Below are 25,258 nucleotides of genomic sequence, written 5' to 3' on the forward strand. Positions count from 1 at the left end.
TGTGTATGTGTATACTGTGTGATTGTATACTGTGTGTGTGTATACTTTGTGGCCCCATAATCTCTGATTGTCTGGGGGCCCCATAATCTCCTATTGGCCGTGGGCCCCATGAGTTGTCATTCCGCCCCTGCCTGATACTGATGCAGTCGTGACCTGATCCTGATCAAAAACTGACGTGAAACGCTGAACAACTACTTTTGTCAATTGAAAACGGAGCTTCTATTCGCACCGCACATGTGTGAACCCAGGCTAAAGGAGAATGGAGGATCTGATCGGGTCTGGCTGAAAAATGGACAGCTGGACCTGATTGGACTTCCCGTGTGAAAGGGGCCTAAATTCTATTTTTACTAAATATTAAATTGATAATGTACAAATGGCATAATTTTTAATCAGTTTATGTAAAAAAGAGATTATAACACCATTAATAGACGAGTAAACGTTTTAGGAGATAATGAGAATGTCATTTCATTAAATCATGCATAAATGCCATAATTGTCATAAACCTGTCTATAATTACACTAAAATTAATTGACATGTAAATGCTTTAAGAGATAATGAGAACAGTAGTAGAAAATTTTGATATACTACTTCATTATTGGGTAGAATATTACCTCCATGAACTCCAGGCACATATATGCATTGAATAAAGAGGAAGTAAACTTCCTTTACTGACTGGTACCTACAGGAAAGACTATAATAAGGCTTACCTATAGGAAGTGTAAATATCTGCTAAACGTGCGCTGTTTAGAAGATAATTACATTACATGCAGCCAGTGAAATCACTGGCGCATGCGCTCTGAAGAAACGGCATATCCGTGCCATTCCTTCAGAACCCTGTGCCGTGAAAGGCGGGAGTGACATCATCGCGGCTCCGGCCAGTCACAGAGCCGGAGCCCGCAAACTCAGAAGCAAGACAGGTGAAGATGGGAGGCCCTGCATCGCTGACATTGTGGCACTGGAACAGCTTTGTATTAAGGTAAGTTTCACATAATGAGCCAGTATTGGATTTATACTAGCACATTATGACTTTACCTTGCAGGGGAAAAAAAACATCCAGCGGTATATACAACAACTTTAAAACATTATTACATGTTTGTTTTTTTCTACTGCAAGTGGTATAAGTACCTGAACTTTGTATAAGCCTCTTGCAATCCTTGTACAGCAGATCTCATACTGGGGGAGAGAAAAGCAGCTCAAGGAGCCATTTGGTTGTGTTGTAGTGCACGGAGCATACTGATAGGAGTGGAGAGCAAAGTGACAGTGAGATAAGCTCATATGTGTACTGCTTTTACTTTCAGTGTCCATTCACAGAGTGATATGGGGAGGGGGCCTGTAAGTGTTACTGAACTGCAGCAGAGAACAATCAGGTCTCCTGCCCTGACAGACAGGAGCATGTGGTGTTACAAAGCTGTGTAAATCTCATGCCACATACACACGACCTGACTTTCTGGCAGAATAGGTCCGATGGAATCATTCCGTCAGATATTCTGATCATGTGGGGTATAATGCAATCGTTTTTTTCCCAAAAATTCAGACAGACCTAGAAATAGAACATGTTTCAAATCTGTCCGGTGGACTCAATTCCTATCGGGAAAACTGTCTGTCTGTATGCTGGTCCGACGGACCAAATACGACGCAAGGGAAGCTATTGGCTACTGGCTATTGAGCTTCCTTTTCTAGTCCCGTCGTACGTCATCATGTTCAAAACGAACAGATTTTCAAATGGACTTTAGTCCGTTCGTGTGTTGGCAAGTCTTTTCGTTCGGAAGTCTGTCTTAACTCCGTTGAAAGTCCGTCGGGAAGACCGTCGGACCTCTTCTGCCGGAAGTCCGGTTGTGTGTACGCGGCATTATGCCCTGTATACACGATCGAACATTCCGACGACAAAATCCTCCGGATTTTTTCCAATGGATTTTGACTCAAACTTGTCTTGCATACACACGGTCGCACAAAGTTGTCGGAAAATCTGATCGTTCAGAACGAGGTGAATCACGTACGACTGCATTATAAAGAGGGGAGTAGCCAATTGCCTTTGTCTCGTAATTTATTCTGAGCATGCGTGGCACTTTATCCATCGGAATTATCTACACACGATTGGAATTTAAACGATCGGATTTTGTTTTCGGAAAATTTTAGATCCTGCTCTCAAACTTTGTTTGTCATAAATTCTGACGGAAAAAGTCAGATGGAGCACACACATGATCGGATTTTCCGACAGCACGACCCGATCGCACATTTTCTGTCGGAAAGTCCGACTGTGTGTACCGGGCATAAGAATTGGATTGACAGAAATACAAATTCTTTGGCAGGTAAAACAGCTCCCTTTCACCTGTGTATTTAGCTGTTTGTCGAGCAGGGGTGCCCAACCTTTTGAAGAACGAGGACCACTTAAGTGTCTTGGTAACTAGTCATGGGCAACAATGAATGGAACAGGCGGATGACAGGTCCGTGTCCACTCTGCATATGCAGAGCGGACACGGACACAGCCCACTCTACCCTATGGGCCCTCCAATCCGATATCTTCTATCTTTAATGCTACGTACAAACGATCGGACATTCCGACAACAAAATCCATGGGTTTTCTTCTGACACGGTCATACAAAGTGTGTTGGAAATTGTGAACGTCAAGAACGCGGTGACGTATAACACGTACGATGAGCCAAGAAAAATGAAATTCAACAGCCAATGTGGCTGTTCTCCTTGATTCCGAGCATGTGTGGAACTTTGTGCGTCGGAATTGTATACACATGATCGGAATTTAAGCAAACAGATTTTGTTGTCGGAAAATTTGAGAACCAGATCTCAAATTTTGTTGCGACGGAAATTCCCATGGAAACTGTCCAATGGAGCCTACACACAGTCGGAATTTCTGACAACAAGCTCCGATCGTACATTTGCCATCACAAGTCCGACCATGTGTACGTGGCATAACAGTGAATGTGGTTTTCATTTGGGAAATTCCATTCAAACCAACCGTCCCCCTGTCAGAATACAATAGAACAGCAGGGGAGATCGCTGTACTAACACTGGATTGATAGTACAGTGGCTCTGACCTGAGCTGTCTGTTTTTGTTTTTTTTGTTCAGCCAGCTGGGTTGAACGAAAAAAAAAAAACCAAGCAGTGTGTACTAGGCTTTAAAATGGTTGTAAACCCTTACAAACCACTTTGACCTACAGGTAAGCCTAGATTAAGGCTTACCTGTAGGTCCAAGAAATATCTCCTAAACCTGCACGGTTTAGGAGATATTTAGTAAAAGACAGTGATAGCTGTCTACGGCGCATGTGCCATAGACAGTGGCACAAAGGCGCACTATCGCCGTTAGCAGCATACCGCTGCTAACGGCGATATGCTGTTAGTGGCGGCTCCCGTGCGCATGCGCGGGAGTGACGTCATCGCTGCTCCGGTAAAGGTCATTTGTGGGAGTGTCTGTCAACCAATCATAAGACAGAAAAAGTGATAATGCCTATTCTATCCACCCCCTCACCATTTGCCACGTGACGCTTGACGTCAGAAGGCGGTCCCAGTTTAGGCGGTAACCACGCATCACGTGGCAAATGGTGGGGGGGTGGATAGAATAGGCATTATCACTTTTTCTGTCTTATGATTGGTTGACAGACACTCCCACAAATGACCTTTACTGTGTCTGGTGACCAATCACAGTAAAGGTCATTTGTGGGAGTGTCTGTCAACCACTCATAAGACAGAAAAAGTGATAATGCCTATTCTATCCACCCCCCACCATTTGCCACGTGACGCTTGACGTCAGAAGGCGGTCCCAGTTTAGGCGGTAACCACGCGTCACGTGGCAAATGGTGGGGGGGTGGATAGAATAGGCATTATCACTTTTTCTGTCTTATGATTGGTTGACAGACACTCCCACAAATGACCTTTACTGTGTCTGGTGACCAATCACAGTAAAGGTCATTTGTGGGAGTGTCTGTCAACCAATCATAAGACAGAAAAAGTGATAATGCCTATTCTATCCACCCCCCCACCATTTGCCACGTGACGCTTGACGTCAGAAGGCGGTCCCAGTTTAGGCGGTAACCACGCATCACGTGGCAAATGGTGGGGGGGTGGATAGAATAGGCATTATCACTTTTTCTGTCTTATGATTGGTTGACAGACACTCCCACAAATGACCTTTACTGTGTCTGGTGACCAATCACAGTAAAGGTCATTTGTGGGAGTGTCTGTCAACCACTCATAAGACAGAAAAAGTGATAATGCCTATTCTATCCACCCCCCACCATTTGCCACGTGACGCTTGACGTCAGAAGGCGGTCCCAGTTTAGGCGGTAACCACGCGTCACGTGGCAAATGGTGGGGGGGTGGATAGAATAGGCATTATCACTTTTTCTGTCTTATGATTGGTTGACAGACACTCCCACAAATGACCTTTACTGTGTCTGGTGACCAATCACAGTAAAGGTCATTTGTGGGAGTGTCTGTCAACCAATCATAAGACAGAAAAAGTGATAATGCCTATTCTATCCACCCCCCCACCATTTGCCACGTGACGCTTGACGTCAGAAGGCGGTCCCAGTTTAGGCGGTAACCACGCATCACGTGGCAAATGGTGGGGGGGTGGATAGAATAGGCATTATCACTTTTTCTGTCTTATGATTGGTTGACAGACACTCCCACAAATGACCTTTACTGTGTCTGGTGACCAATCACAGTAAAGGTCATTTGTGGGAGTGTCTGTCAACCACTCATAAGACAGAAAAAGTGATAATGCCTATTCTATCCACCCCCCACCATTTGCCACGTGACGCTTGACGTCAGAAGGCGGTCCCAGTTTAGGCGGTAACCACGCGTCACGTGGCAAATGGTGGGGGGGTGGATAGAATAGGCATTATCACTTTTTCTGTCTTATGATTGGTTGACAGACACTTCCACAAATGACCTTTACTGTGTCTGGTGACCAATCACAGTAAAGGTCATTTGTGGGAGTGTCTGTCAACCACTTATAAGACAGAAAAAGTGATAATGCCTATTCTATCCACCCCCCACCATTTGCCACGTGACGCTTGACGTCAGAAGGCGGTCCCAGTTTAGGCGGTAAACACGCGTCACGTGGCAAATGGTGGGGGGGTGGATAGAATAGGCATTATCACTTTTTCTGTCTTATGATTGGTTGACAGACACTCCCACAAATGACCTTTACTGTGTCTGGTGACCAATCACAGTAAAGGTCATTTGTGGGAGTGTCTGTCAACCAATCATAAGACAGAAAAAGTGATAATGCCTATTCTATCCACCCCCCCACCATTTGCCACGTGACGCTTGACGTCAGAAGGCGGTCCCAGTTTAGGCGGTAACCACGCGTCACGTGGCAAATGGTGGGGGGGTGGATAGAATAGGCATTATCACTTTTTCTGTCTTATGATTGGTTGACAGACACTCCCACAAATGACCTTTACTGTGTCTGGTGACCAATCACAGTAAAGGTCATTTGTGGGAGTGTCTGTCAACCACTCATAAGACAGAAAAAGTGATAATGCCTATTCTATCCATCCCCCACCATTTGCCACGTGACGCTTGACATCAGAAGGCGGTCCCAGTTTAGGCGGTAACCACGCGTCACGTGGCAAATGGTGGGGGGGTGGATAGAATAGGCATTATCACTTTTTCTGTCTTATGATTGGTTGACAGACACTCCCACAAATGACCTTTACTGTGTCTGGTGACCAATCACAGTAAAGGTCATTTGTGGGAGTGTCTGTCAACCAATCATAAGACAGAAAAAGTGATAATGCCTATTCTATCCACCCCCCCACCATTTGCCACGTGACGCGTGGTTACCGCCTAAACTGGGACCGCCTTCTGACGTCAAGCGTCACGTGGCAAATGGTGGGGGGGTGGATAGAATAGGCATTATCACTTTTTCTGTCTTATGATTGGTTGACAGACACTCCCACAAATGACCTTTACTGTGTCTGGTGACCAATCACAGTAAAGGTCATTTGTGGGAGTGTCTGTCAACCAATCATAAGACAGAAAAAGTGATAATGCCTATTCTATCCACCCCCCCACCATTTGCCACGTGACGCGTGGTTACCGCCTAAACTGGGACCGCCTTCTGACGTCAAGCGTCATGTGGCAAATGGTGGGGGGGTGGATAGAATAGGCATTATCACTTTTTCTGTCTTATGATTGGTTGACAGACACTCCCACAAATGACCTTTACTGTGATTGGTCACCCCATCAGGGTTTACTTCCTCTTTAAAGCATAATGCAAATAAAGGGACCTAAAAAAGAAGACATTGGGGTTAATTTAATAAAACTGAAAAGTACAAAATCTGGTGCAACTCTGCATAGAAACCAATCAGCTTCCAGGTTTCTTTGTCAAAGCTTAAATGAAACAGCTGAAGTTAGAAGCTGATTGGCTACCATGCAGAGCTGCCCCAGATTTCGCACTCTCCAGTTTTAGTAAATCAACCTCAATGTATACTTGCCTCTCTGTGTGTCCTACTTCTCTTTGGTTTCAGTGCTGCAGTGAGTGCCATCGGTATGGAATTTAACACTTCTGGGATTGTCAGATGTCTATGTCACCCCCTGCTGAACGTAGTGGTTCCTTCTTCTAACCCTTGCATCACTGCAGTGTCCTGTAGATATATTGGGGCTTCAGGAACAAACATGACAGAGGTTGCAGTGCTGGAATAGAACCAAAGTAGGATTTACAGACCACCAGAGAGAAGACTATATAGTCTCTTCTTTTTGCTGGACATTCTTATACGTATCACTTTTCCTCTGACAGAGTCGTTTAAGGTTATTTCAAAAAATATGTTTAGTTACAGTTCTTTTAATGTATGGTGGAACGTAGCATTGATATAAGCAAATTGGAGTATGACATTTTAGTTTTTTGATGTTGCTCTACGGTTTGAACTAAAAAATAATTGCATTTTTAGAGAATGGATAGCAAGTCTATCTTTCATTTGAAATATAACTATTGATGTCAAAGTATAAAGCTACAGTGTGTTTGTTCTTCCATTCCCTTAAAAGCCGTGGTCCAAAACCCACCGAACAATCTATGGATAATTGCAGCTGTGCTGGCCCCCATAGCGGTTGTGACAGTCATCATCATCATCATCACCGCCGTCCTTTGCCGGAAGAACAAGAGTGACTTCAAGTCAGATAATCTCAGCAACATGCCTCCTAGGACCAAGGTAATCCAGCGCCAAGTTTTCAAGGCCATACATGTTAAATCATATTGCATTTATTTAACATTTATGCTTGAAGATGACATCTGCGTCACGTTTCATTTCTATAATAAGGTGTTGTTATGAAGTTCATTATGCTGTAGGAACATGTCTGTCATTATCATTCTGTAGCTTCTTTCTGTCTGCGTGTAAGCAACATCTCAGAGAAATGAAAAATATTAATAGTCCCAATACAGATGGAAACTGATGCATGACTTTAAAAAGAGCAAGCGTCCAACTTAATAATCATCTTCCCCTATTCATATAGGGAACGAAACTGGTCTCTCACCAGATTCTTATGTAATAAACTATTGCATAATCTTTCCAGTCTTATTTTTAATCTACAGCCTAGTTTCCAGCTGTAGTCTTCATATCAGCTGTGCTCAGTCTTTCTTACCCGGGGCTGCAAATGTCAGCACTTCACTATTCTATGACTCCAAGGTCTGACTATGCATTTTCTTGGTAATGATGAATTAGGATTACTACACAATGAACAAAAACACCTAGTTTATTTAACGTGTCTGCTTTTGGATACATGTACATGTTAGCCTATGAAGTATGTGTGTGTGTGTGTATATATATATATATATATATATATATATAAAATATGTAGTAAGGAATGCTGTATACATGTCACCTAGGGTTCTCTATAGAGGAAACAAACATTGTTGATTTCACAGCTCTTAATACATTCTGGTCTGGGTCCTGGAGCTTGGAGACTTTGTAGGGCTTCGGATGGGATGAAGCCTCTTCCACGTTCCACTATTCTGAGACTCCAGGGTTTGACTCTGCATTTTCCTGGAAAGAAGTTGAGGGATGTGCTACGTACAGAGTGCAGGGTTGAGGGGTGCGTTACATACAGAGTGCAATGTTGAGAGGTGTGCCTCATACAGAGTGCAGGGTTAAGAACTGCGCCATGTACAGACTACAAGGTTGAGCGGTGTGCTACATACTGAGTCCAGGGTTGAGAGGTGCACTACTTACTGAGTGCAGGGTTGAGGGATGTGCTACGTACAGGGTTGATAGGTGCACTACATACAGAGTGCATGGTTTAGAGGTGTGCTATGTACAGGGTGTAGGGTTGAGAGGTGCGCTATGTACAGAGTACAGGGTTGAGAGGTGCGCTACGTACAGAGTGCAGGGTTGAGAGGTGCACTACGTACAGAGTGCAGGGTTGAGAGGTGCGCTACGTACAGAGTGCAGGGTTGAGAGGTGCGCTACGTACAGAGTGCAGGGTTGAGAGGTGCGCTACGTACAGAGTGCAGGGTTGATAGGTGTGCTATGTACAGAGTGCCGGGTTCAGAGGTGTGCTATGTACAGGCTGCAGGGTTGAGAGGTACTCTACATACCGAGTGCAGGATTGAGAGGTGCACTACATACTGAGTGCAGGGTTGAGAAGTGCGCTATGTACTGAGTGCAGGGTTGAGGGGTGCTCTATGTACTGAGGGATGTGCTGTGTACTCTCAAGATCTCAACCAGTACAGAGCTCACCTCCCTTCCCCCATTCCAGTACAAAGCTCTCTTCCCCACATATTCTCTGCAAAAGAGCAGCTACAGCTTATCTGTCCCTGCCAGCAACCTGCATGAATAAGAAGGAGCTTCTGCCGTGTTGCTGGTAGGATCCTCTTCTCCTTACGCTCTTCCTCCTTGGTAGGCACCTTTATGTGTCTGCGCAGTGTGCACCTGACCAGCGGCTTGCATTCGCTTTCCACCTGAGCTGAGCAGACCCAAACTGCCCCCCCCCCTCCCTGAGTGGACCTGCCTCCCTGTCTGCCTCCCCGTCCAATCTGAGCCGAGCAGGCCCGCCTCCCACGATACTAAGCGGCTGTCCAGAAGCAATCTGCGGTTTTCCAGGGGGGAATTTTCCCAAGCACTTATGAACTGCTTTGTGGGATCATATGGTCTGGTAATGGGCTTGCCACCTCATCCCTTTAAACCTGAACACATATGAATTACACAGGTTCTGAAGCTAATTTAATGCAGATAAGGCAACAAGTGGGTTTAATTACCACCTTTATCAGACACATAACCGGTGTAATAATATGTGTTCGGTTTTAAAGGGATGAGGAAGCAACACTACCTGGTAAGCAGCCTGTTTTGCCATTAGGAGGAGCATGGTGGTGACACAGAAGCACTTTATTTACAGTTGTTTTCAGCACAAGAGCACTTTCTCTTGCACTTGGATAAACTGTGTTTGGATGTTTATTTTTCATTGTTTATGTATGAAGTATTAATTATTTATTATGGATATTTTGCACTTTATATGAAATGTGTATTATATACATTTTTGTACATTATTTGCACTGTATCATATGAATTTCAGCACATTATTTGCACTTTAAAAACTTGTATTTTCATATAGCAGTAGCTATTTCATACTGCAGGTTATCCATCCATAAGTATTAGGTGATTTTTACATTTAAATTTTGCTTTTTGAGACAGCTCACTATTAATATTTTTATAGCGTTTGTGTGGTCCAGAATTCAGGTACTGTTTAGTGCAGCAGCCTTGCTTTAATTGAGGCCAAGCGTGATTCTCAGGAATTTCTAAACTAATAAAAAGCTGCCTGCTTGAAGTTTTTGACAAGTTGTGTTTAGTTCCACTTTAACTGAATGCTCCTTCCCGTTGAGATTTTTATGTCATCACATAGCCTTTGCTCAATCAGAACTCCAACCCTTGGATATTTAGATGATATAGATGTTATAGTCTGTGGGGAGTCCGTCTGTTATGTGATGTTGTTTTGGTTACTTGGCTCCACACAGTTAATGTACTGGCCTCCTGCATCAGCCATTAACAGCGTTTATTATATTGATTTCAAGATAATATTTCGACATCCTGCAATTCATATTCATAATGTTTAAATAGATCTTTGATTTGGCATAGTCAAATGCTTCCTTCTCTTGAAATTAATTTTCTACCGTACCGTGTTTACAGATCTGCAAAGATTTATTAATGGACTGAGTGCTGACAAACATGCTGTTAAAGCTGGCCCGCTGCCTGTTACTACTGCTTTATTCCCTGCTGCAGCCTTCTAAGCCCCTGTACACACGGTCGGAGATTTCGACAACCAAATCCGTCGGATTTTCTTTGTCGGATTTTGTCCATTGGACCTTGTCTGAAACTGTTGCATACACACGGTCGGACTAAGTTGTCGAAAAATCCGATCTTTCAGAACGTGATGACGTAATTTCGTTATGATGGGACTACGTTCAGGCTAGTAGCCAATAGCTTTGATGTAGGAATTTGATCTGAGCATGCGTGGCACTTGGTCCGATCAAAATTCTCTACACATGATCGGAGTATGTCCGATCGAACCAGTTGGTCGGAAAATATTTGCAACAAGTTGGAAAATTGGGTCCGACGGATATTCCGATGAAAACATTCCATTCCGATGCATACCACACACAGTCGGATTATCCGACAACACGGTTCGATAGGACACATTCCGATGGATTCTCCGATGGTGTGTACAAGGCTTAAGAGCTTGAAGACTCCAGATTTAAAGGGTCTGTCCACACAAAACTGATATGCTGAAGGGGTAAACTAACTGTTGGTTTCCTATATGTCTCAGGAACTCCCAATTCCTGGGTCTTCAGACCTGGCATGGCCATTATGAGGAGATCTCATGTTCCTTGATAGAGTTTGTCTTTAATCTTATACTATGAGGACCTGGAACTCACCAAAGTGGTGTGAAGGCTTGTAGCCTGTTACTACTGCTTTATTCCCTGCTTCAGCCTTCTAAGACCTTGAAAGCACCAGATTTCCCCTGCAGCTACTCCTTTGCCACTCTTGCTGGTTTCAGGTGCTGCAGGGGCTTGGAAGGGATCACACTATGTCCCCCCCATCACTCCGATCAATCCCTGCAATGACCCCCGCATCTACGATCCTCTACTGCTGAGTGGCATCCCTCCTTCCCCTCCTACCACCTGCAACTGCTGCTGGGGGGGCTTGGTAAACACATGTTTACCAGCCCCCTCCCTGTACTACCGTGACCCCAGCAACAATCACTACCGATCCCTCCCTGTACTACAGTGGATACAGGTAGCAATCACTACCGATCGCTTCTGTCTCCCCTGATAACTGAGCACAGTAAAACGAGTGTTACTATGTGTCAGTTTATGAACAAATAAGGCTGCAGAGAAAGGGACTTTCTTCATCCCTTTCTCTGTCTCAAAAAAGAGATATCAGAGGTCTAAGCAGACCCCAATATCTCACCAAAGACCCCCCTCCCCCCCACCAAAAAAAGTTAAAAAATATGAAAAAAAAAATAGTTAACATTTCTGGCAAGCAGATGCCCCTACTCAGAGGGGGATCTGTTTACAAGATATAACAAAGTGGCAAAAAAACCTTTACTAACAGTCAAATGCTCAAGCACAGGAGCACAATAAATGGTTAATGGGTCTATGAAGCTCATAGCTTGACCAGCCTAATTCCTGCAAAGATAACATAAGAGTGTGACATGTTGTTAAGCTTGGTTCACACTGCAGCAATGTGGGAACCCTGGAAATCCACTGCGGGTCCCCGCATCGCATGGCTCCCGTGCGATCCGATTCTGCTGCGCACCAAAAAAAGGGTCCTGTGGGAGTTTAGTCCAAATGCGATGCAAATTCAGCCATACTATCTGTATGGCTGAAGTCACATCGCACAGAGATGGCATGTGATTTGCACTGCGGTGCGAATCACATCACACCAGTGGGAACCAGCACTTAGTGACGATCATTAGCGGTTTCTATAGAGCTATTTGTATAGAGTCCAGTGTGGGTGCTGTGTGATCTGTTTGATGTAAATGTGATCATACAGTGGATATAAAAAGTCTACACACCCCTGTAAAAATGCCAGGTTTCTGTGATGTAAACAAAAATTAGCCAAAGATAAATCATTTCTGAACTTTTTCCTCCTTTAATGTGACCTATAAATGGTACAACTTTAAAAGTTGTTTTTTTTTTTTTGAGAGGGGAAGCAAAAATAAGAAAATAAAATAATGTGGTTGCATAAGTGTGCACGCCCTCTTATAACTGGGGTTGTAGCTGTGTTCATAATTAAGCAATCACATTCAAACTGATGTTAAATAGGAGACAGTACACACTTCCCATTATTTATTATTTAACCCAAAATAAAGTTTAGCTGTTCTAGTAGGTCTTTCCTGACATTTTCTTAGTCGCATCCTACAGCAAAAGCCATGGTCTGCAGAAAGCTTCCAAAGCATCTGAGGGATGTCATCATGTTAAAAGGTCAGGAGAAGGGTACAAACGAATTTCCAAGGCATTAGATATACCATGGAACACAGTGAAGACAGTCATCATCAAGTGGAGAAAATATGGCACAACAGTGACATTACCAAGAACTGGACGTGCCTCCAAAATTGATGAAAAGATGAGAAAAAAACTGGTCAGGGAGGCTGCCAAGAAGACTACAGCGACATTATAGGAGCTGCAGGAATATCTGGCAATTACTGGCTGTGTGGTACATGTGACAACAATCTCCTGTATTCTTCATATGTCTGGGCTTTAGGGTAGAGTGGTAAGACAGAAGCCTTTTCTTACGAAGAAAAACATCCAAGCCTGGCTACATTTTTGAAAAAAACACATCTAAACTCTCCCAAAAGCCTGTGGCAAAATATGTTATGGTCTGATGAAACCAAGGTTGAACTTTTTTGGCTATAATTTCAAAGGTTTGGAGCAAAAACAACACTGCACATCACCAAAAGAACACCATACCCACTGTGAAGCATGGTGGTGGCAGCATCATGCTTTGGGGCTGTTTTTCACTATTTTGCAAAAAGGTGTCATTTTAAATTTACAAATATTTATTGTTTATTAACTCAATACATATTATTTACCAGAAATTTCCACATTTGCACAAATATCGCAGGGCCTTAAAACCAGTAGCACATTCTTTTTATTCTACAGGGTTACGCAGAAAATATATGGTTGGGGGGTCTTTAACAAACTCTGAAAGCTGTGAAAAATGAAAACCTATACATTTATAGAGAAATTTGGATATTTACATTTTTTGCGCATGTTCAATTTTTACCATTTCACAAAAAGGCGCAATTTAAGATGTACAAATATTTGTTATTTATTATTTCATTATAGCTTTTATATTTAATAGGAATCTTGTAAAATGTGCTGTGGTTTTTATCTGCTAATAATGATTTTAGTGTATTTTTACCACAAATATCATTGTGCCCTTAAAAATTTGGAGCACCTTATTTTTATTCTACTGGTCCTATGCTTTCAGAAAATATATGGTTTGGGGGGTCTTTTACATCAAATTGCAAAAATGGTCCGGCCAGCTAAGTTTAAAAGTGTAGCGCAGGGCCTGGCAGCGAAAAGGTTAATTATCATATAATAAATGTTTTGTTTTTATATTGTTTGGTTATTTTTCTTTCCTAAAAGTGAGTGGCACTTTGAAAGTCCCAATCTTCTGTTTCTTGGCTGCTAAACTATACATCGTCTTGGTATGTGGTGCACAGTTTATCCACCCACACCATTTTAGTACTACAGTGGTCGAAATAATTATTTTATCCCCTGCAGATTTTGTAAGTTTGCCCACTTACAAAGAAATAAAGGGTCTATAATTTTTATCATAGGTGTATATTAACCACTTCCTGGCCGCCATATAGCAGAATAACGTCCGGAAAGTGGTTTTATTTTCCTGACTGGGCATTATATGACGTCCAGCAGGATAAGCCACTAGCGTGTGCCGTGGGGACGCCCAGTACGGCAATCGGTGGTGTGGTGTGTCAGACTGACCCACCACATCTCCGATCCTGGTAGAGAGCCTATGACTTAGGCTCTTTACCATGTGATGAGTTGTGTACAATCACAGCTCATCACATGGTAACCAGCAAGTGCCGTTTATCTGCTTTTCCTCTACTCGTGCTGACAGGTACGATCGGCTGCTCTCCTGATGGGGGGGGGGGGGGGGTCTGTGTTGATGAACAGCGCATTGATTATCAGTGCAGACCCATCGGGGGTGCCCACTAGAGCCCATCAGGCATGCCCACTAGAGCCCACCAGGCAGGCCCACTAGAACCCACCAGGGATGTCTACTAGAGACCACCAGGGATGCCCACTAGAGCCCACCAGGGATGCCAATCATTTCCCATTACAAATGCCAATCTGTGCCCATCAGTGATGCCTATCAGTGCCTTCTAATTAGTGCTGCCTATCAGTATGGTAAAGTGTTGCATGACAGCACAATTGCCATTCAAAATGCGACAAAATCTGAAAATTGTCCTGGGCAGGAAGGGGGGGGGGGTGCCCTGTATTGAAGTGGTTAAATGATAAAGACAGAATATCAACCAAAAATCCAGAAAAAAACGCACAATACAAATGTTATACATTGAGTTGCAGTTCCGTAAGTAAAATAAGTATTTGAACCCCATATCCCAAGCAAAACATGACTTAGTACTTAGTGGAGAAACCCTTGTTGGCAAGCATAGAGCTAAGACGTTTCTTGTAGTTGGTGACCAGGTTTGCACACATCTGAGGGGGGATTTTGGTCCACTCTTCTTTACAGATGTTTTCTAAATCCTTAAGGTTTCTTGTGCGTCGCTAGGCAACTTGAAGTTTCAGGACCCTCCATAAATTTTCTGTAGGATTGAGATCTGGAGACTGGCTAGGCCATTCCATGACCTTAATGTGCTTCTTCTCCAGCCACTCCTTTGTTGCCTTGGCAGTATGTTTTGGGTCACTGTCATGCTGAAAGAACCATCCATGACCCATCTTCAGTGTTCTGACTGAAGGAAGAAGGTTATCATCCAAGATTTTGCGATACATGGCCCCATCCATTAGCCCCTCGATGTGGCAAAGTCGGTCTGTACATTTAGCAGAGAAACAGCTCCAAAGCAGAATGTTTTCACCTCCATGCTTGACTGTAGGGATGGTGTTCTTAGGGTCATAATCGGCTTTTTTCTTCCTCCAAATGGTGAGTCCCCCTCCTCAAGAAGACACATATACAGACATGCCATTGAACATTTAAATGATTCAGAAGTATTGGCAGACAGTGCTGTGGTCAAATGAGACCAAAATTGAGCTCTTTGGCATTAACCTGATTTGCCATATTTGGAGGAAGTAAAATGCTGACTATGACCCTAAAAGAAACATTCCTACAGTCAAGTATGGAGGTGGAAACATGATGCTTTGGGGTTTTTTCTCTGCTAAGGTACAGGCTGACTTTGCCGCAATGAGAGGCCAATGGGCGGGCCATGTATTTTAAAATCTTGAATGAAAACCTTCTTCCCTCAGCCAGAACACTGAAGATGGGTCATGGATTGGTCTTCCAGCATGACAATGACCCAAAACATACCGCCAAGGCCTGACTCACTAAGAAGCACATTAAGGTTATGGAGTGGCCTAGTCAGTCTACAGACCTTAATCCTATAGAAAATGTATGGAGGGAGCTGAAACTTCAAGTTACGAAGACACCGACAAGAAACCTTAAGGATTTAGAGAAGATCTGTAAAGAAGAGTGGACCAAAATCCCTCCTGAGATGTGTGCAAACCTGGTCACCAACTACAAGAAACATCTCACCTCTGTGCTTGCCAACAAGGTTTGCTCCACCAAGTACCCGTATTTGCCGGCGTATAAGACGACTGGGCGTATAAGACGACCCCCTATTTTTCAAGTGAAAACATAGGTTTTGGGCAATACTCGCGGTATAAGACTACCCCCCTTCTGAGGCAACACCATTTAAAAAAAACATTAGAACCATTAAAAAACACAAAGCAAGAATGCCAACTACTCATCCGTCAGGCTGTGATATGTCATAAAGTAAATCAAAAAATAATAACACAGAGATCTATTGAATGCCACAACTCTGGAAAGTAGAATTTTTCACTAACCAAACCTATACCACTTTTGGGTTACATTCTATGGGAATTGTCCACCAAAATGCATTTAATAAACCCCCTGTCATATGTCCCAGATTTACCTGTCCCTCTTGGGTGCCTCAGACCTCAAAGGCAAACAGCAGGATGTATAGTAGTTGGAGATCAGTGAATGGATTTACCCAGGGAAGTATGGTGAGCGGTGTATTACTTTAATGTATACAACACCTGCTTGGATTGGCAGAGGCTGTAGCATCATCAGCCCTTGCCTCTCTCTCTCTCTCTCTCTCAAAGCCAATCCGAGCAGGCTACTCTATGTAGCCTGCTCGGATTGACAGAGGTTGTTACTCCAATCCAAGCAGGCTCTGTATTCATTAATAGAAAACATCGCTTGCCGGGATTGGCTCAACGGCGTATACTGTTTGTAGCTGAAGCCACATACAGTATTAGCAGACATTTGGGGGCTGACATCCATCGGGCAGCATTGTATACCCGGCGTATAAGACGACCCCCGATTTTTGGGCATTTTTTTTAAGTGTAAAAGGTAGTCTTATACGCCAGAAAATACAGTACTAAGTCATGTTTTGCTTGGGGATAACATACTTATTTTACTCACTGAACTGCAACTTCATTTATAGCATTTGTTTTATCTGTTTTTTCTGGATTTTTGGTTGATATTCTGTCTCTATCATTTAAAATACACCTATGATAAAAATTCTAGACCCTTAATTTCTTTGTAAGTGGGCAAAATTACAAAATCTGCAGAGGATCAAATAATTATTTTCTCCACTGTAAATATAACCTGGTTGAATGAGAACCTTAGAGTCCAATAGAACAACATGAATATTTTGGTATTAAAAGGAGAAATTCTATATTCAGGGACTTTATATGAATGCATGGTTTGGTAGGGCCAATGGTTTCATCCCTGGGGACATTGAATTGAAACTGTGGCATGGTACAGTCACACATTTTCATCCCTTGTCATATCAAAAAATGAATATTTTGGTTGGGATGTCATCCTCATTATAAATTCAATATATATTATGTACCTTCTCATACAGCCCGTCCAAGGTTTTGATTATGCCAAGCAGCACTTGGGCCAGCAAGGAGGTGATGAGGATGCCCTTCCTGTAACCCATGAGACTGTGGTGCCATCTTTGAACTTGTCGCAAGAAAGGGACAGCACTAAGGATGGGAGTACAGAAAAAATGCTCAAATCTTCGGATACAAGAAAAAGGTGAGGCATCCAGCACCGATTCCAGACTTCAAATCTAAAATAGGAATATTCACATCATTATCATACATACTGTATGTAACTAGCCAAAATAGGTTTGGTTAGAGTAGGGAAGGGTTAGAACTCCAGTCCTTTTATTGCATTCTGTGTCCTGTTGTTGAGATTTTCCTTTTGGTTACCTGACTGTCATGCTAATTCTCTGTACTGTACTGAATCCCTGGCCCAGAAGTATGCAGACAGTAATTCATTGACCACTGAAGATGGAAACTCATATAACAGCCTGGCAAGTAGTATATTTAGCATAGGTGATTAGAAGTGTGAAGGTATTTGTTTCATGACATGTTCCCTTTAAAGGAAATCTGTCACAAGAAAACCACAGAGGCTGCCATTGCTGATTTCTGTATGTTAGTTACAGTGCTCGCTAACTAGATAATGATGGCTGAGTCACATGTTTGTTTTGGGTCAGTGTCAGCGAGTAAGAAGGTATTGGAGCCAAAGAGTGAGCATAAGAACCAGGCACATAGCATGTATAGGGCTAGTCAGCAATGACATCTCATTAAAGGTTAACAGGATAGTTATATTTCGCATTTATATGTCCAACACTAGTGGAGTGTGATTTCTACAAAAATAAATATAAACATCTACCCTGTTTCCCCGAAAAAACTACCTAGCGTGATTGTCGGTGATGGCTGCAATATAAGCCCTACCCCCCAAATAAGCCCTAGTTAAAGTCCTTGTAGGTCTTATTTTCAGGGTAACAGGGTAGGGCTTATTTGGGGGGGTAGGGCTTATATTGCAGCCATCACTGACAATCACGCTAGGTCTTATTTTCAGGGAAACAGGGTATCTATCTATCTATCTATCTATCTATCTATCTATCTATCTATCTATCTATCTATATGTATGTCCATGTGTCTATCTATCTATTGACTGATAAAAGAGTGGAGTGTCTGTTCATAGAGTGGAGTATCTGTTCATATCTATCTATCTATTGTCAAAAGTATTGGGACACCCGCCTTTACACGCACATGAACTTTAATGGCAGTCTTAGTCTGTAGGGTTCAATATTGAGTTGGCCCACCCTATGCAGCTATAACAGCTTCAACTCTTCTGGGAAGGCTCTTCACAAGGTTTAGGAGTGTGTCTATGGGAATGTTTGACCATACTTCCAGAAGCGCATCTGTGATGTTAGGCACTGATGTTGGACGAAAAGGCCTGGCTCGCAGTCTCTAATCCCAAAAGGTGTTCTATCAGGTTGAGGTCAGGACTAGCAGCCAGTAAAGTTCCTCCACCCCAAACTCGCTCATCCATGTCTTTATGTACCTTGCTTTGCGCACTGGTGTGCAGTCATGTTGGAACAGGAAATTGTTCCCACAAAGTTGGGAGCATAAAATTGTCCAAAATGTCTTGGTATGCTGACACCTTAAAGTGGTTGTTAACCCACTTTCACAAAATAACATAATCCATTCTGTATCTTAATGCAGTGCCCTCTGTCTCTGTGTTTTATTAAGAAAAGACCCTTTTTTACCATATTTCACCGCAGCTCCCAGCGCTCATGTAACCACCCATATCTCCTCTCTGCCTGTCTGACAGAAGCAGCGGGAGGGGCCGAGATTCCCCCGCTGACGTCAACGGGACGCGAGGAGGAGAGATGAGATATGGCCGGTTACATGATCGCCGGGCCCTGAACACCATCTTCTGGGGTCCCCCGGTGGTTCTCACGGCTCCTCCCCGCATTAGATAACCCCATAGGAAAAGCACTCTCCAGAGGGGGTTACCTTGCGAGCACGCTCCTGAGTCATTCATTTGGCGTCCATAGAAGCCGAATGTATAACTCGGCCCCGCCCCCTGGTGCCCGGGTCATTGGATTTGATTGACAGCAGCGGGCACCAATGGCTGCGCTGCTATCAATCTATCCAATCAAAGCCGGGACTCCGTGGAGAGAAGGACGGCGTTCCCCCGCTGAATAAGATGAAGGGGCTCGGGTAAGTAAAACGGAGAGGCTAGAGGGCCGGGGACTGCCAGGTGTTTTTTCACCTTAATGCATAGGATGCATTAAGGGGAATAAATACAAACCTTGACAAACCCTTTAAGAGTTCCCTTCACTGGAACTTAAGAGCCAAGCCCAACCACTAAAAAAAAAAAACCCACACCATAATCCCCCCTCCACCAAATGATTTGGACCAGTACACAAAGCAAGGTCCGTAAAGAGATTGATGAGTGAGTTTGGGGTGGAGGAACTTGACTGGCCTGCAGAGTCCTGACCTCAACCCGATAGAACACCTTTGGGATGAATTAGAATGGAGACTGTGAGCCAGGCCTTCTTGTCCAACATCAGTGCCTGACCTCATAAATGCCCTTCTGGAAGAATGGTCAAACATTCCCATAGACACACTCCTAAACCTTGTGGACAGCCTTCCCAGAAGAGTTGAAGCTGTTATAGCTGCAAAGGGTGGACCAACTCAATATTGAACTCTACAGATTAAGACTGGGATGCCATTAAATTTGATGTGTGTGTAAAGGCAGGTGTCCTAATACTTTTGACAATATAGTGTATTTTATGTCCATGTGTCTATCTATCTAATTATCTTTATCTTATCTTTATCTATCTGTCTGTATCTTATTATCTGTCTATCTATCTGTCTATCTATTTGTCTATCTATCTTATCTATCTATCTATCCTCTAATATTTTGATGCACACATTTACTAACCCTCTAGAAGTATGATTCTATATTGTCCGGTGGAATACTCATAGATAATGAGATATAAATTCAGTGATGATGATGTGTCTTGGAGTGTGTTTGGATTGTTGATAATGATAGAACAGATGATAAAATAGATAATTTAGTGGCAGTATCCCCCCCACTTCCTCCACAAGCTTGTCGTGACATTTTCATTACATGAGTCCCAGAAATGATGCCTAACACTTGTCTGTGTTGCTATGGTAACCCACAGCCGGTCGCCTTGTGAAAACGGTTCCGTCATCAGCAACGAATCAGAGGAGGCCAGTTCAGACGGGAGCACTCCGCAGAAACTCATGGCTCAGCACAGGATGACAAAGGATGAGGCGTGCAAGTGGAACGGTGAGAAGGGATCTGTGCTATGTGCCCTGCAGACAGGGCTGTATATCATCTGAATGTTCCACACCACGGCCTCATACCGGTCTAATGACTTTATCCTCTGTGCAGTGCAGGCGCGTGGATTGTCATCTAAATCACCACATTCATTTTATACAGAAACAGATTTAGAAAGTCAGGGAGGGAAATGCTAAATACAGGAAGCAATGCCTGCCCTACATACCAATAAGGAGAGAATTGGCACAGACAGAGCTGCTGTCCTGAGATTCATGTAGTTATAATTTTAGGTTTATATAGAAGGCCTTAATATTAAGAGAATAGTCTACAAGCTTATTAGAACATAAAGAGACTCCACCTTTAAGGAAAAACATTTACCTAAACCAGGGGTCTCCAAACTTTTCAGTATGAGGACCATACGATATATTTTACAGATATTCGCAAATTGTAAAAAATAATAAATGAATGAAATAACATATACATGTATGAATACGTTTTAACTTGAGCTTTAAAAAATCTGCAAAAATTCAGAACAACAGAGAAAAAAACTTAACGTAAAGTAACACACAGCAAAGAATTCCAAATAAACTTGGGACAATAATAAAGGTTGAACAAAAATAATATCAGTATGCATTCTACTCATCTTCACTTACATAAGGATCCCCATCAGAGTTCCCATTAAACCTGAGGCCTCCTTTTCATTAGAGCCCTCATCAGAGCACCCCTTTACACCAGAGTCCCCTCTTTTCATTAGATTTGCTATAAGAGTTCCTCCTTACATCAAGATCCACATCAATATGCCCCCTTACATCAATAGCCACATTAGAGTACCCCCTTACATCACTGCCTGTGTCATTTCCCCCCCTTCCATCAGTATCCCCATCAAAGTCCCCCTTTCATTAGAGTGCCCATTAGAGTGCCCCCTTACATCAAGGTCCCCATCAGTGTCCCTTCTTTCATTAGAGCCCCCATTAGAGTACCTCCTTACATCAAGGTCCCCATCAGTGTCCCCCCTTTCATTAGAGCCTCCATTACAGTGCCCCCTTAAATCAGGGTCCCCATCAGTGTCCCCCATTTCATTAGAGCTCCCATAAGAGTACCCCCTTACATCAGCGTCCGCATGAGATTTCCCAGTTTCATTAGAGTCCCAAAATGAGTACCTCCTTACATCAGGGTCCCCATCAATGTTCCCTGTTTCATCATCATCCCCATTAGTATGCCCCCTTACATCTTTGTGCCCATCCCAGTCCCTGTTACATCAGCATCCCCATCAATGTGCCTTATTACATCAAGGTCCCCATCAGTTTCCCCCCTTACATCAAGGTCTCCATCAATGCCCCCTAACATCAGAATCCCCATCAGAGTGCCCCCTTACAACAAAACCCCCTTCAGAGTGCCCCCTTACATCAGAATTCTCATCGGGGTGGGGGGGTGGGGAGGAGAAGTGGAGACTGTGCACATCAGCTGTGGGGGGGGGGAGGGGTCTGGGCAGGAGAAGTAGACACTGGACATCAGATGTGGGAAGGTGTAGTCTGTGCACATAAGCCATGGGCCATAGTTTGGAGACCCCTGATTTAAAGGGATCATTCCCCTAAAAGAAACATTTTAGTTATAGGTGGAGCATAGTAGGCTTTGTCATTGTCTGGTCTCTTATATGTCTTGGATACGTCAACAGTGATCTCTCCCTAGAGAGATATACACCACCACTCAATGGCAGGTCCTGAGAACTCAGAGATAATTGCTCCAGGTGAATGGATCCAGGTGCGAGCCACATCATGCAGATAATGTGGATAATGACAGAACTCTGGACGGCCGCACTCCAATGCTAAAACAATTCTTTATTCAAATAATATTTAGGACACAGCAAATGACATCACAGCGAAAGATGCTAACAGCTGACGCGTTTCGCACTAAGGCTAGTGCTTACTCATAGCTGGTGCCAGCTATAAGTAAGCACTAGCCTTAGTGCGAAACGCGTCAACTGTTAGCATCTTTCGCTATGATGTAATTTGCTGTGTCCTAAATATTATTTGAATAAAGCATCGTTTAGCATTGGAGTGCGGCCGTCCAGAGTTCTGTCATTATCCACAGTGATCTCTCCCTCTTTCCATTCACCTAATAGTTGTGGGTGTTCCCGCTCCTCCTCTTGAGTTATCCATTACATGCAAAAAAAATGAAAAAACGGTAGGGAAAGTGGCAACCCCACCTAAGGTTATATGCACATGGATGTTTGAAGGTGTACTCTAGCATAAAATTCCAGGTTTTTTTCCATGCCCAGAAAGCCACAGTTGGCGTAGACAGCCAGCCAGAGCAGTGAATGGCTCTACGTGCTTGTACTTGCCTAAATGCTGATTCTTATTTGCACTGGTGTTTACATGCGTATATGACATATTCCTGAACATGGAAGCTCTGTGTTTGGGGAATAGGTCCTAAACACATGCACAGGTAAATACCAATCCAAAAAAACACCAGCATTTACACACTTACAAGCTCCTATAGTCATTCACTACTATGGCCACCTGCCTTTCCCAGGTGGCGGAAACCACCTGGAATTTTAGGCTAGAGGACATTTGCACCAACCCTAATACCCACAACAGATGTAAGGACCACAAGCCCAGAGATCTCACCAATAGATCTCACCAATAGATCTCACCAATAGATCTCACCAATAGATCCCTGGCAGATATAAGGAGCTTTGGGTGATTTTCTCTCCTGAATGTACCAGAAACTGAAATATCAGTTTTGGGTGAAATGATTTGTTATTTTTAATCACAACTCAGATACAAATAAATCAAATATACCTATTTACATTATCTAAAGTGCTTACAAGCAAACTGCCTGCTGTCTAAGTATTCACAGCACAGCACTGTGCTGTTTAATGCACACATTTTCGTGTGTTGAGGCGCATTGCACTAGGCAGCCCATTTATTTTAAATGAGCCATGAGCACGCAATGCACAAAAAATAGATCATGCTTTATTTTAAAAAATGCTATGCTCTGAAGAACACACAGCATTTGGAACTGTGCATTGTGGTGTGCCATAGCGCATTCTATATATGCATTGGGTTGCAGTTGACGATGAATGGAAACACATAACTGTTTTAATAAATAGCCAAACATATGTTTAGGCCTCACTCACATAGACTTATCTATGCTTATACCCGTGCGAAGGGGCTGTCTTTGCTTGAACGGTTTGCACAGGTTTTGCGTGCATCAGTGTGCAGGCTGTCCTATTCAGGTCTATTGGTCTGTACACATAGGGACCCCCATGTGAATGAGGCCTTTATAAGTTGTTTTCTTTTGTTGACTTACATGAAATAGTACTCCATTAGTAAGATGTATCTTTTTTTTTTCTTTGACATAGGACTTAAAAAAAATAAACAGAGAATTGGTAAGATTTTCAGTGTATCATTCTGTTGTTACTAACCTATGAAGCCTTTGTGCGGGTGGGAGTCTATTAACCCCTCTCTCCTCTGATGTCTCTTCTGACTAGTGATAAAGGTTTTCTGGATGTCCAAAACAGAATCACATGTATTTGTTTATATAACCCTGACCATCACAGCTCAATGAGCTTGTTGGACATATCACTGATGTTGGATGAGAGGACCTGGTCTACAACTAGTGTTCCAATTCATCCTAAAGGTGTTCAGTAGTCGAAGTCAGGGCTCTGTGTAGGCCACTGGAGTTCCTCCACAACAAACTCAACTGACTAGTGATAAAGGTTGTCTTAATGCCCACAAAATGATCACATGTATATTTGTTTATACATCAATCGGCCATATCTTCATGACCACAGGCAGGTTAACTGAATAAAATTGATTATATCATTACAATGGCATCTGAAAGTCAGTGGGATATGCTGTCCCTGAAGTTGATGTGTTGAAAGATGAAAAAATGGGCATCACAGTTTGTTGTGTATGGGGCTGTCTCATGTCCACAACCAAAAGCACCTGCAATTGGGGACTTGAGCATCAGAACTGGAGCACAGAGCAATGGAAGAACATGGCTAGGTTTGATGAATCATGTTTTCTCTGGGATCATGTGGGTGGCCATCGCTTACCTGGGGAATAGATGGCACCAGGATGCAGTATGGGATGAATGCAAGCCAACGGTGGCAGTGTGAAACTTTGGGCAACAAAAGTGAGTACACCCCTAAGTGAAAATGTCCAAATTGGGCCCAATTAGCCATTTTCCCCAGTGTCACGTGACTCGTTAGTGTTACAAAGTCTTAGGTGTGAATGGGGAGCAGGTGTCAAGCGTGTGTGGCAGCAACCAGGTGAGGAGCACAAAGACAAGTGTGTCTTGCCTACAATCAAGCATGGTGGTGGGAGTGTCATGGTCTGGGCCACTGGGGAGCTACAGTTCATTGAAGGAACCATGAATGGCAACATGTACTGTGACATACTGAAGCAGAGCATGATGTGAAGCTCTGTTGATCTCCATGTCCAAGAGGCAGTGCTGGAAAATAATGGTGGCCACACTTTGGGCCCAATTTGGACATTTTCACTTAGGGGTGTACTCACTTTTGTTGCCAGCAGTTTAGACATTAATGGCTGTGTGTTGAGTTATTTTGAGGGGACAACAAATTTACACTGTTATACAAGCTATACACTCACTACTTTACATTGTATCAAAGTGTCATTTCTTCAGTGTTGTCACATGAAAAGATATAATAATAATATAATAATAATAATATAATAATAATAATATAATAATAACATATAATAAAATATTTACAAAAACGTGAGGGGCACTCAGTTTTGTGAGATATTGTAACTCCTGCTATTTAACCACTTACGATCCGCCACTTTGAAGAGGAATATCGCTGTTATGACAGCAGCTAGCTACCATAACCCCGTATCCTGTTTTTCAGTGGACAGTCCGCTTTCAGGTAAAATTGGTCTCTGCGG

At 43.2% G+C, this 25,258-nt stretch overlaps 1 protein-coding gene across 4 annotated transcripts in view; it reads left to right on the top strand.

The window, feature by feature from the left end:
* KIAA1549L (KIAA1549 like) overlaps positions 1-25,258 on the top strand; it is a 282,999-nt gene that overhangs the window by 162,165 nt on the left and 95,576 nt on the right. For 3 of the 4 annotated variants that reach the window (XM_077460909.1, XM_077460906.1, XM_077460908.1), the window contains 4 exons: positions 7,009-7,172; positions 17,101-17,276; positions 20,230-20,357; positions 23,713-23,739. In XM_077460909.1, the coding sequence (XP_077317035.1) occupies positions 7,009-7,172; positions 17,101-17,276; positions 20,230-20,357; positions 23,713-23,739 (495 nt within the window). The remainder of the gene's footprint in view (positions 1-7,008; positions 7,173-17,100; positions 17,277-20,229; positions 20,358-23,712; positions 23,740-25,258) is intronic. The other variant, XM_077460907.1, reaches the window with a different exon arrangement.

Source organism: Lithobates pipiens, unplaced genomic scaffold, assembly GCF_037356315.1.
Source record: "Lithobates pipiens isolate NorthernLeopardFrog02 unplaced genomic scaffold, aLitPip1_a1.2 Scaffold_10, whole genome shotgun sequence".
In the NCBI taxonomy this organism is placed as follows: Eukaryota; Metazoa; Chordata; class Amphibia; order Anura; family Ranidae; genus Lithobates; species Lithobates pipiens.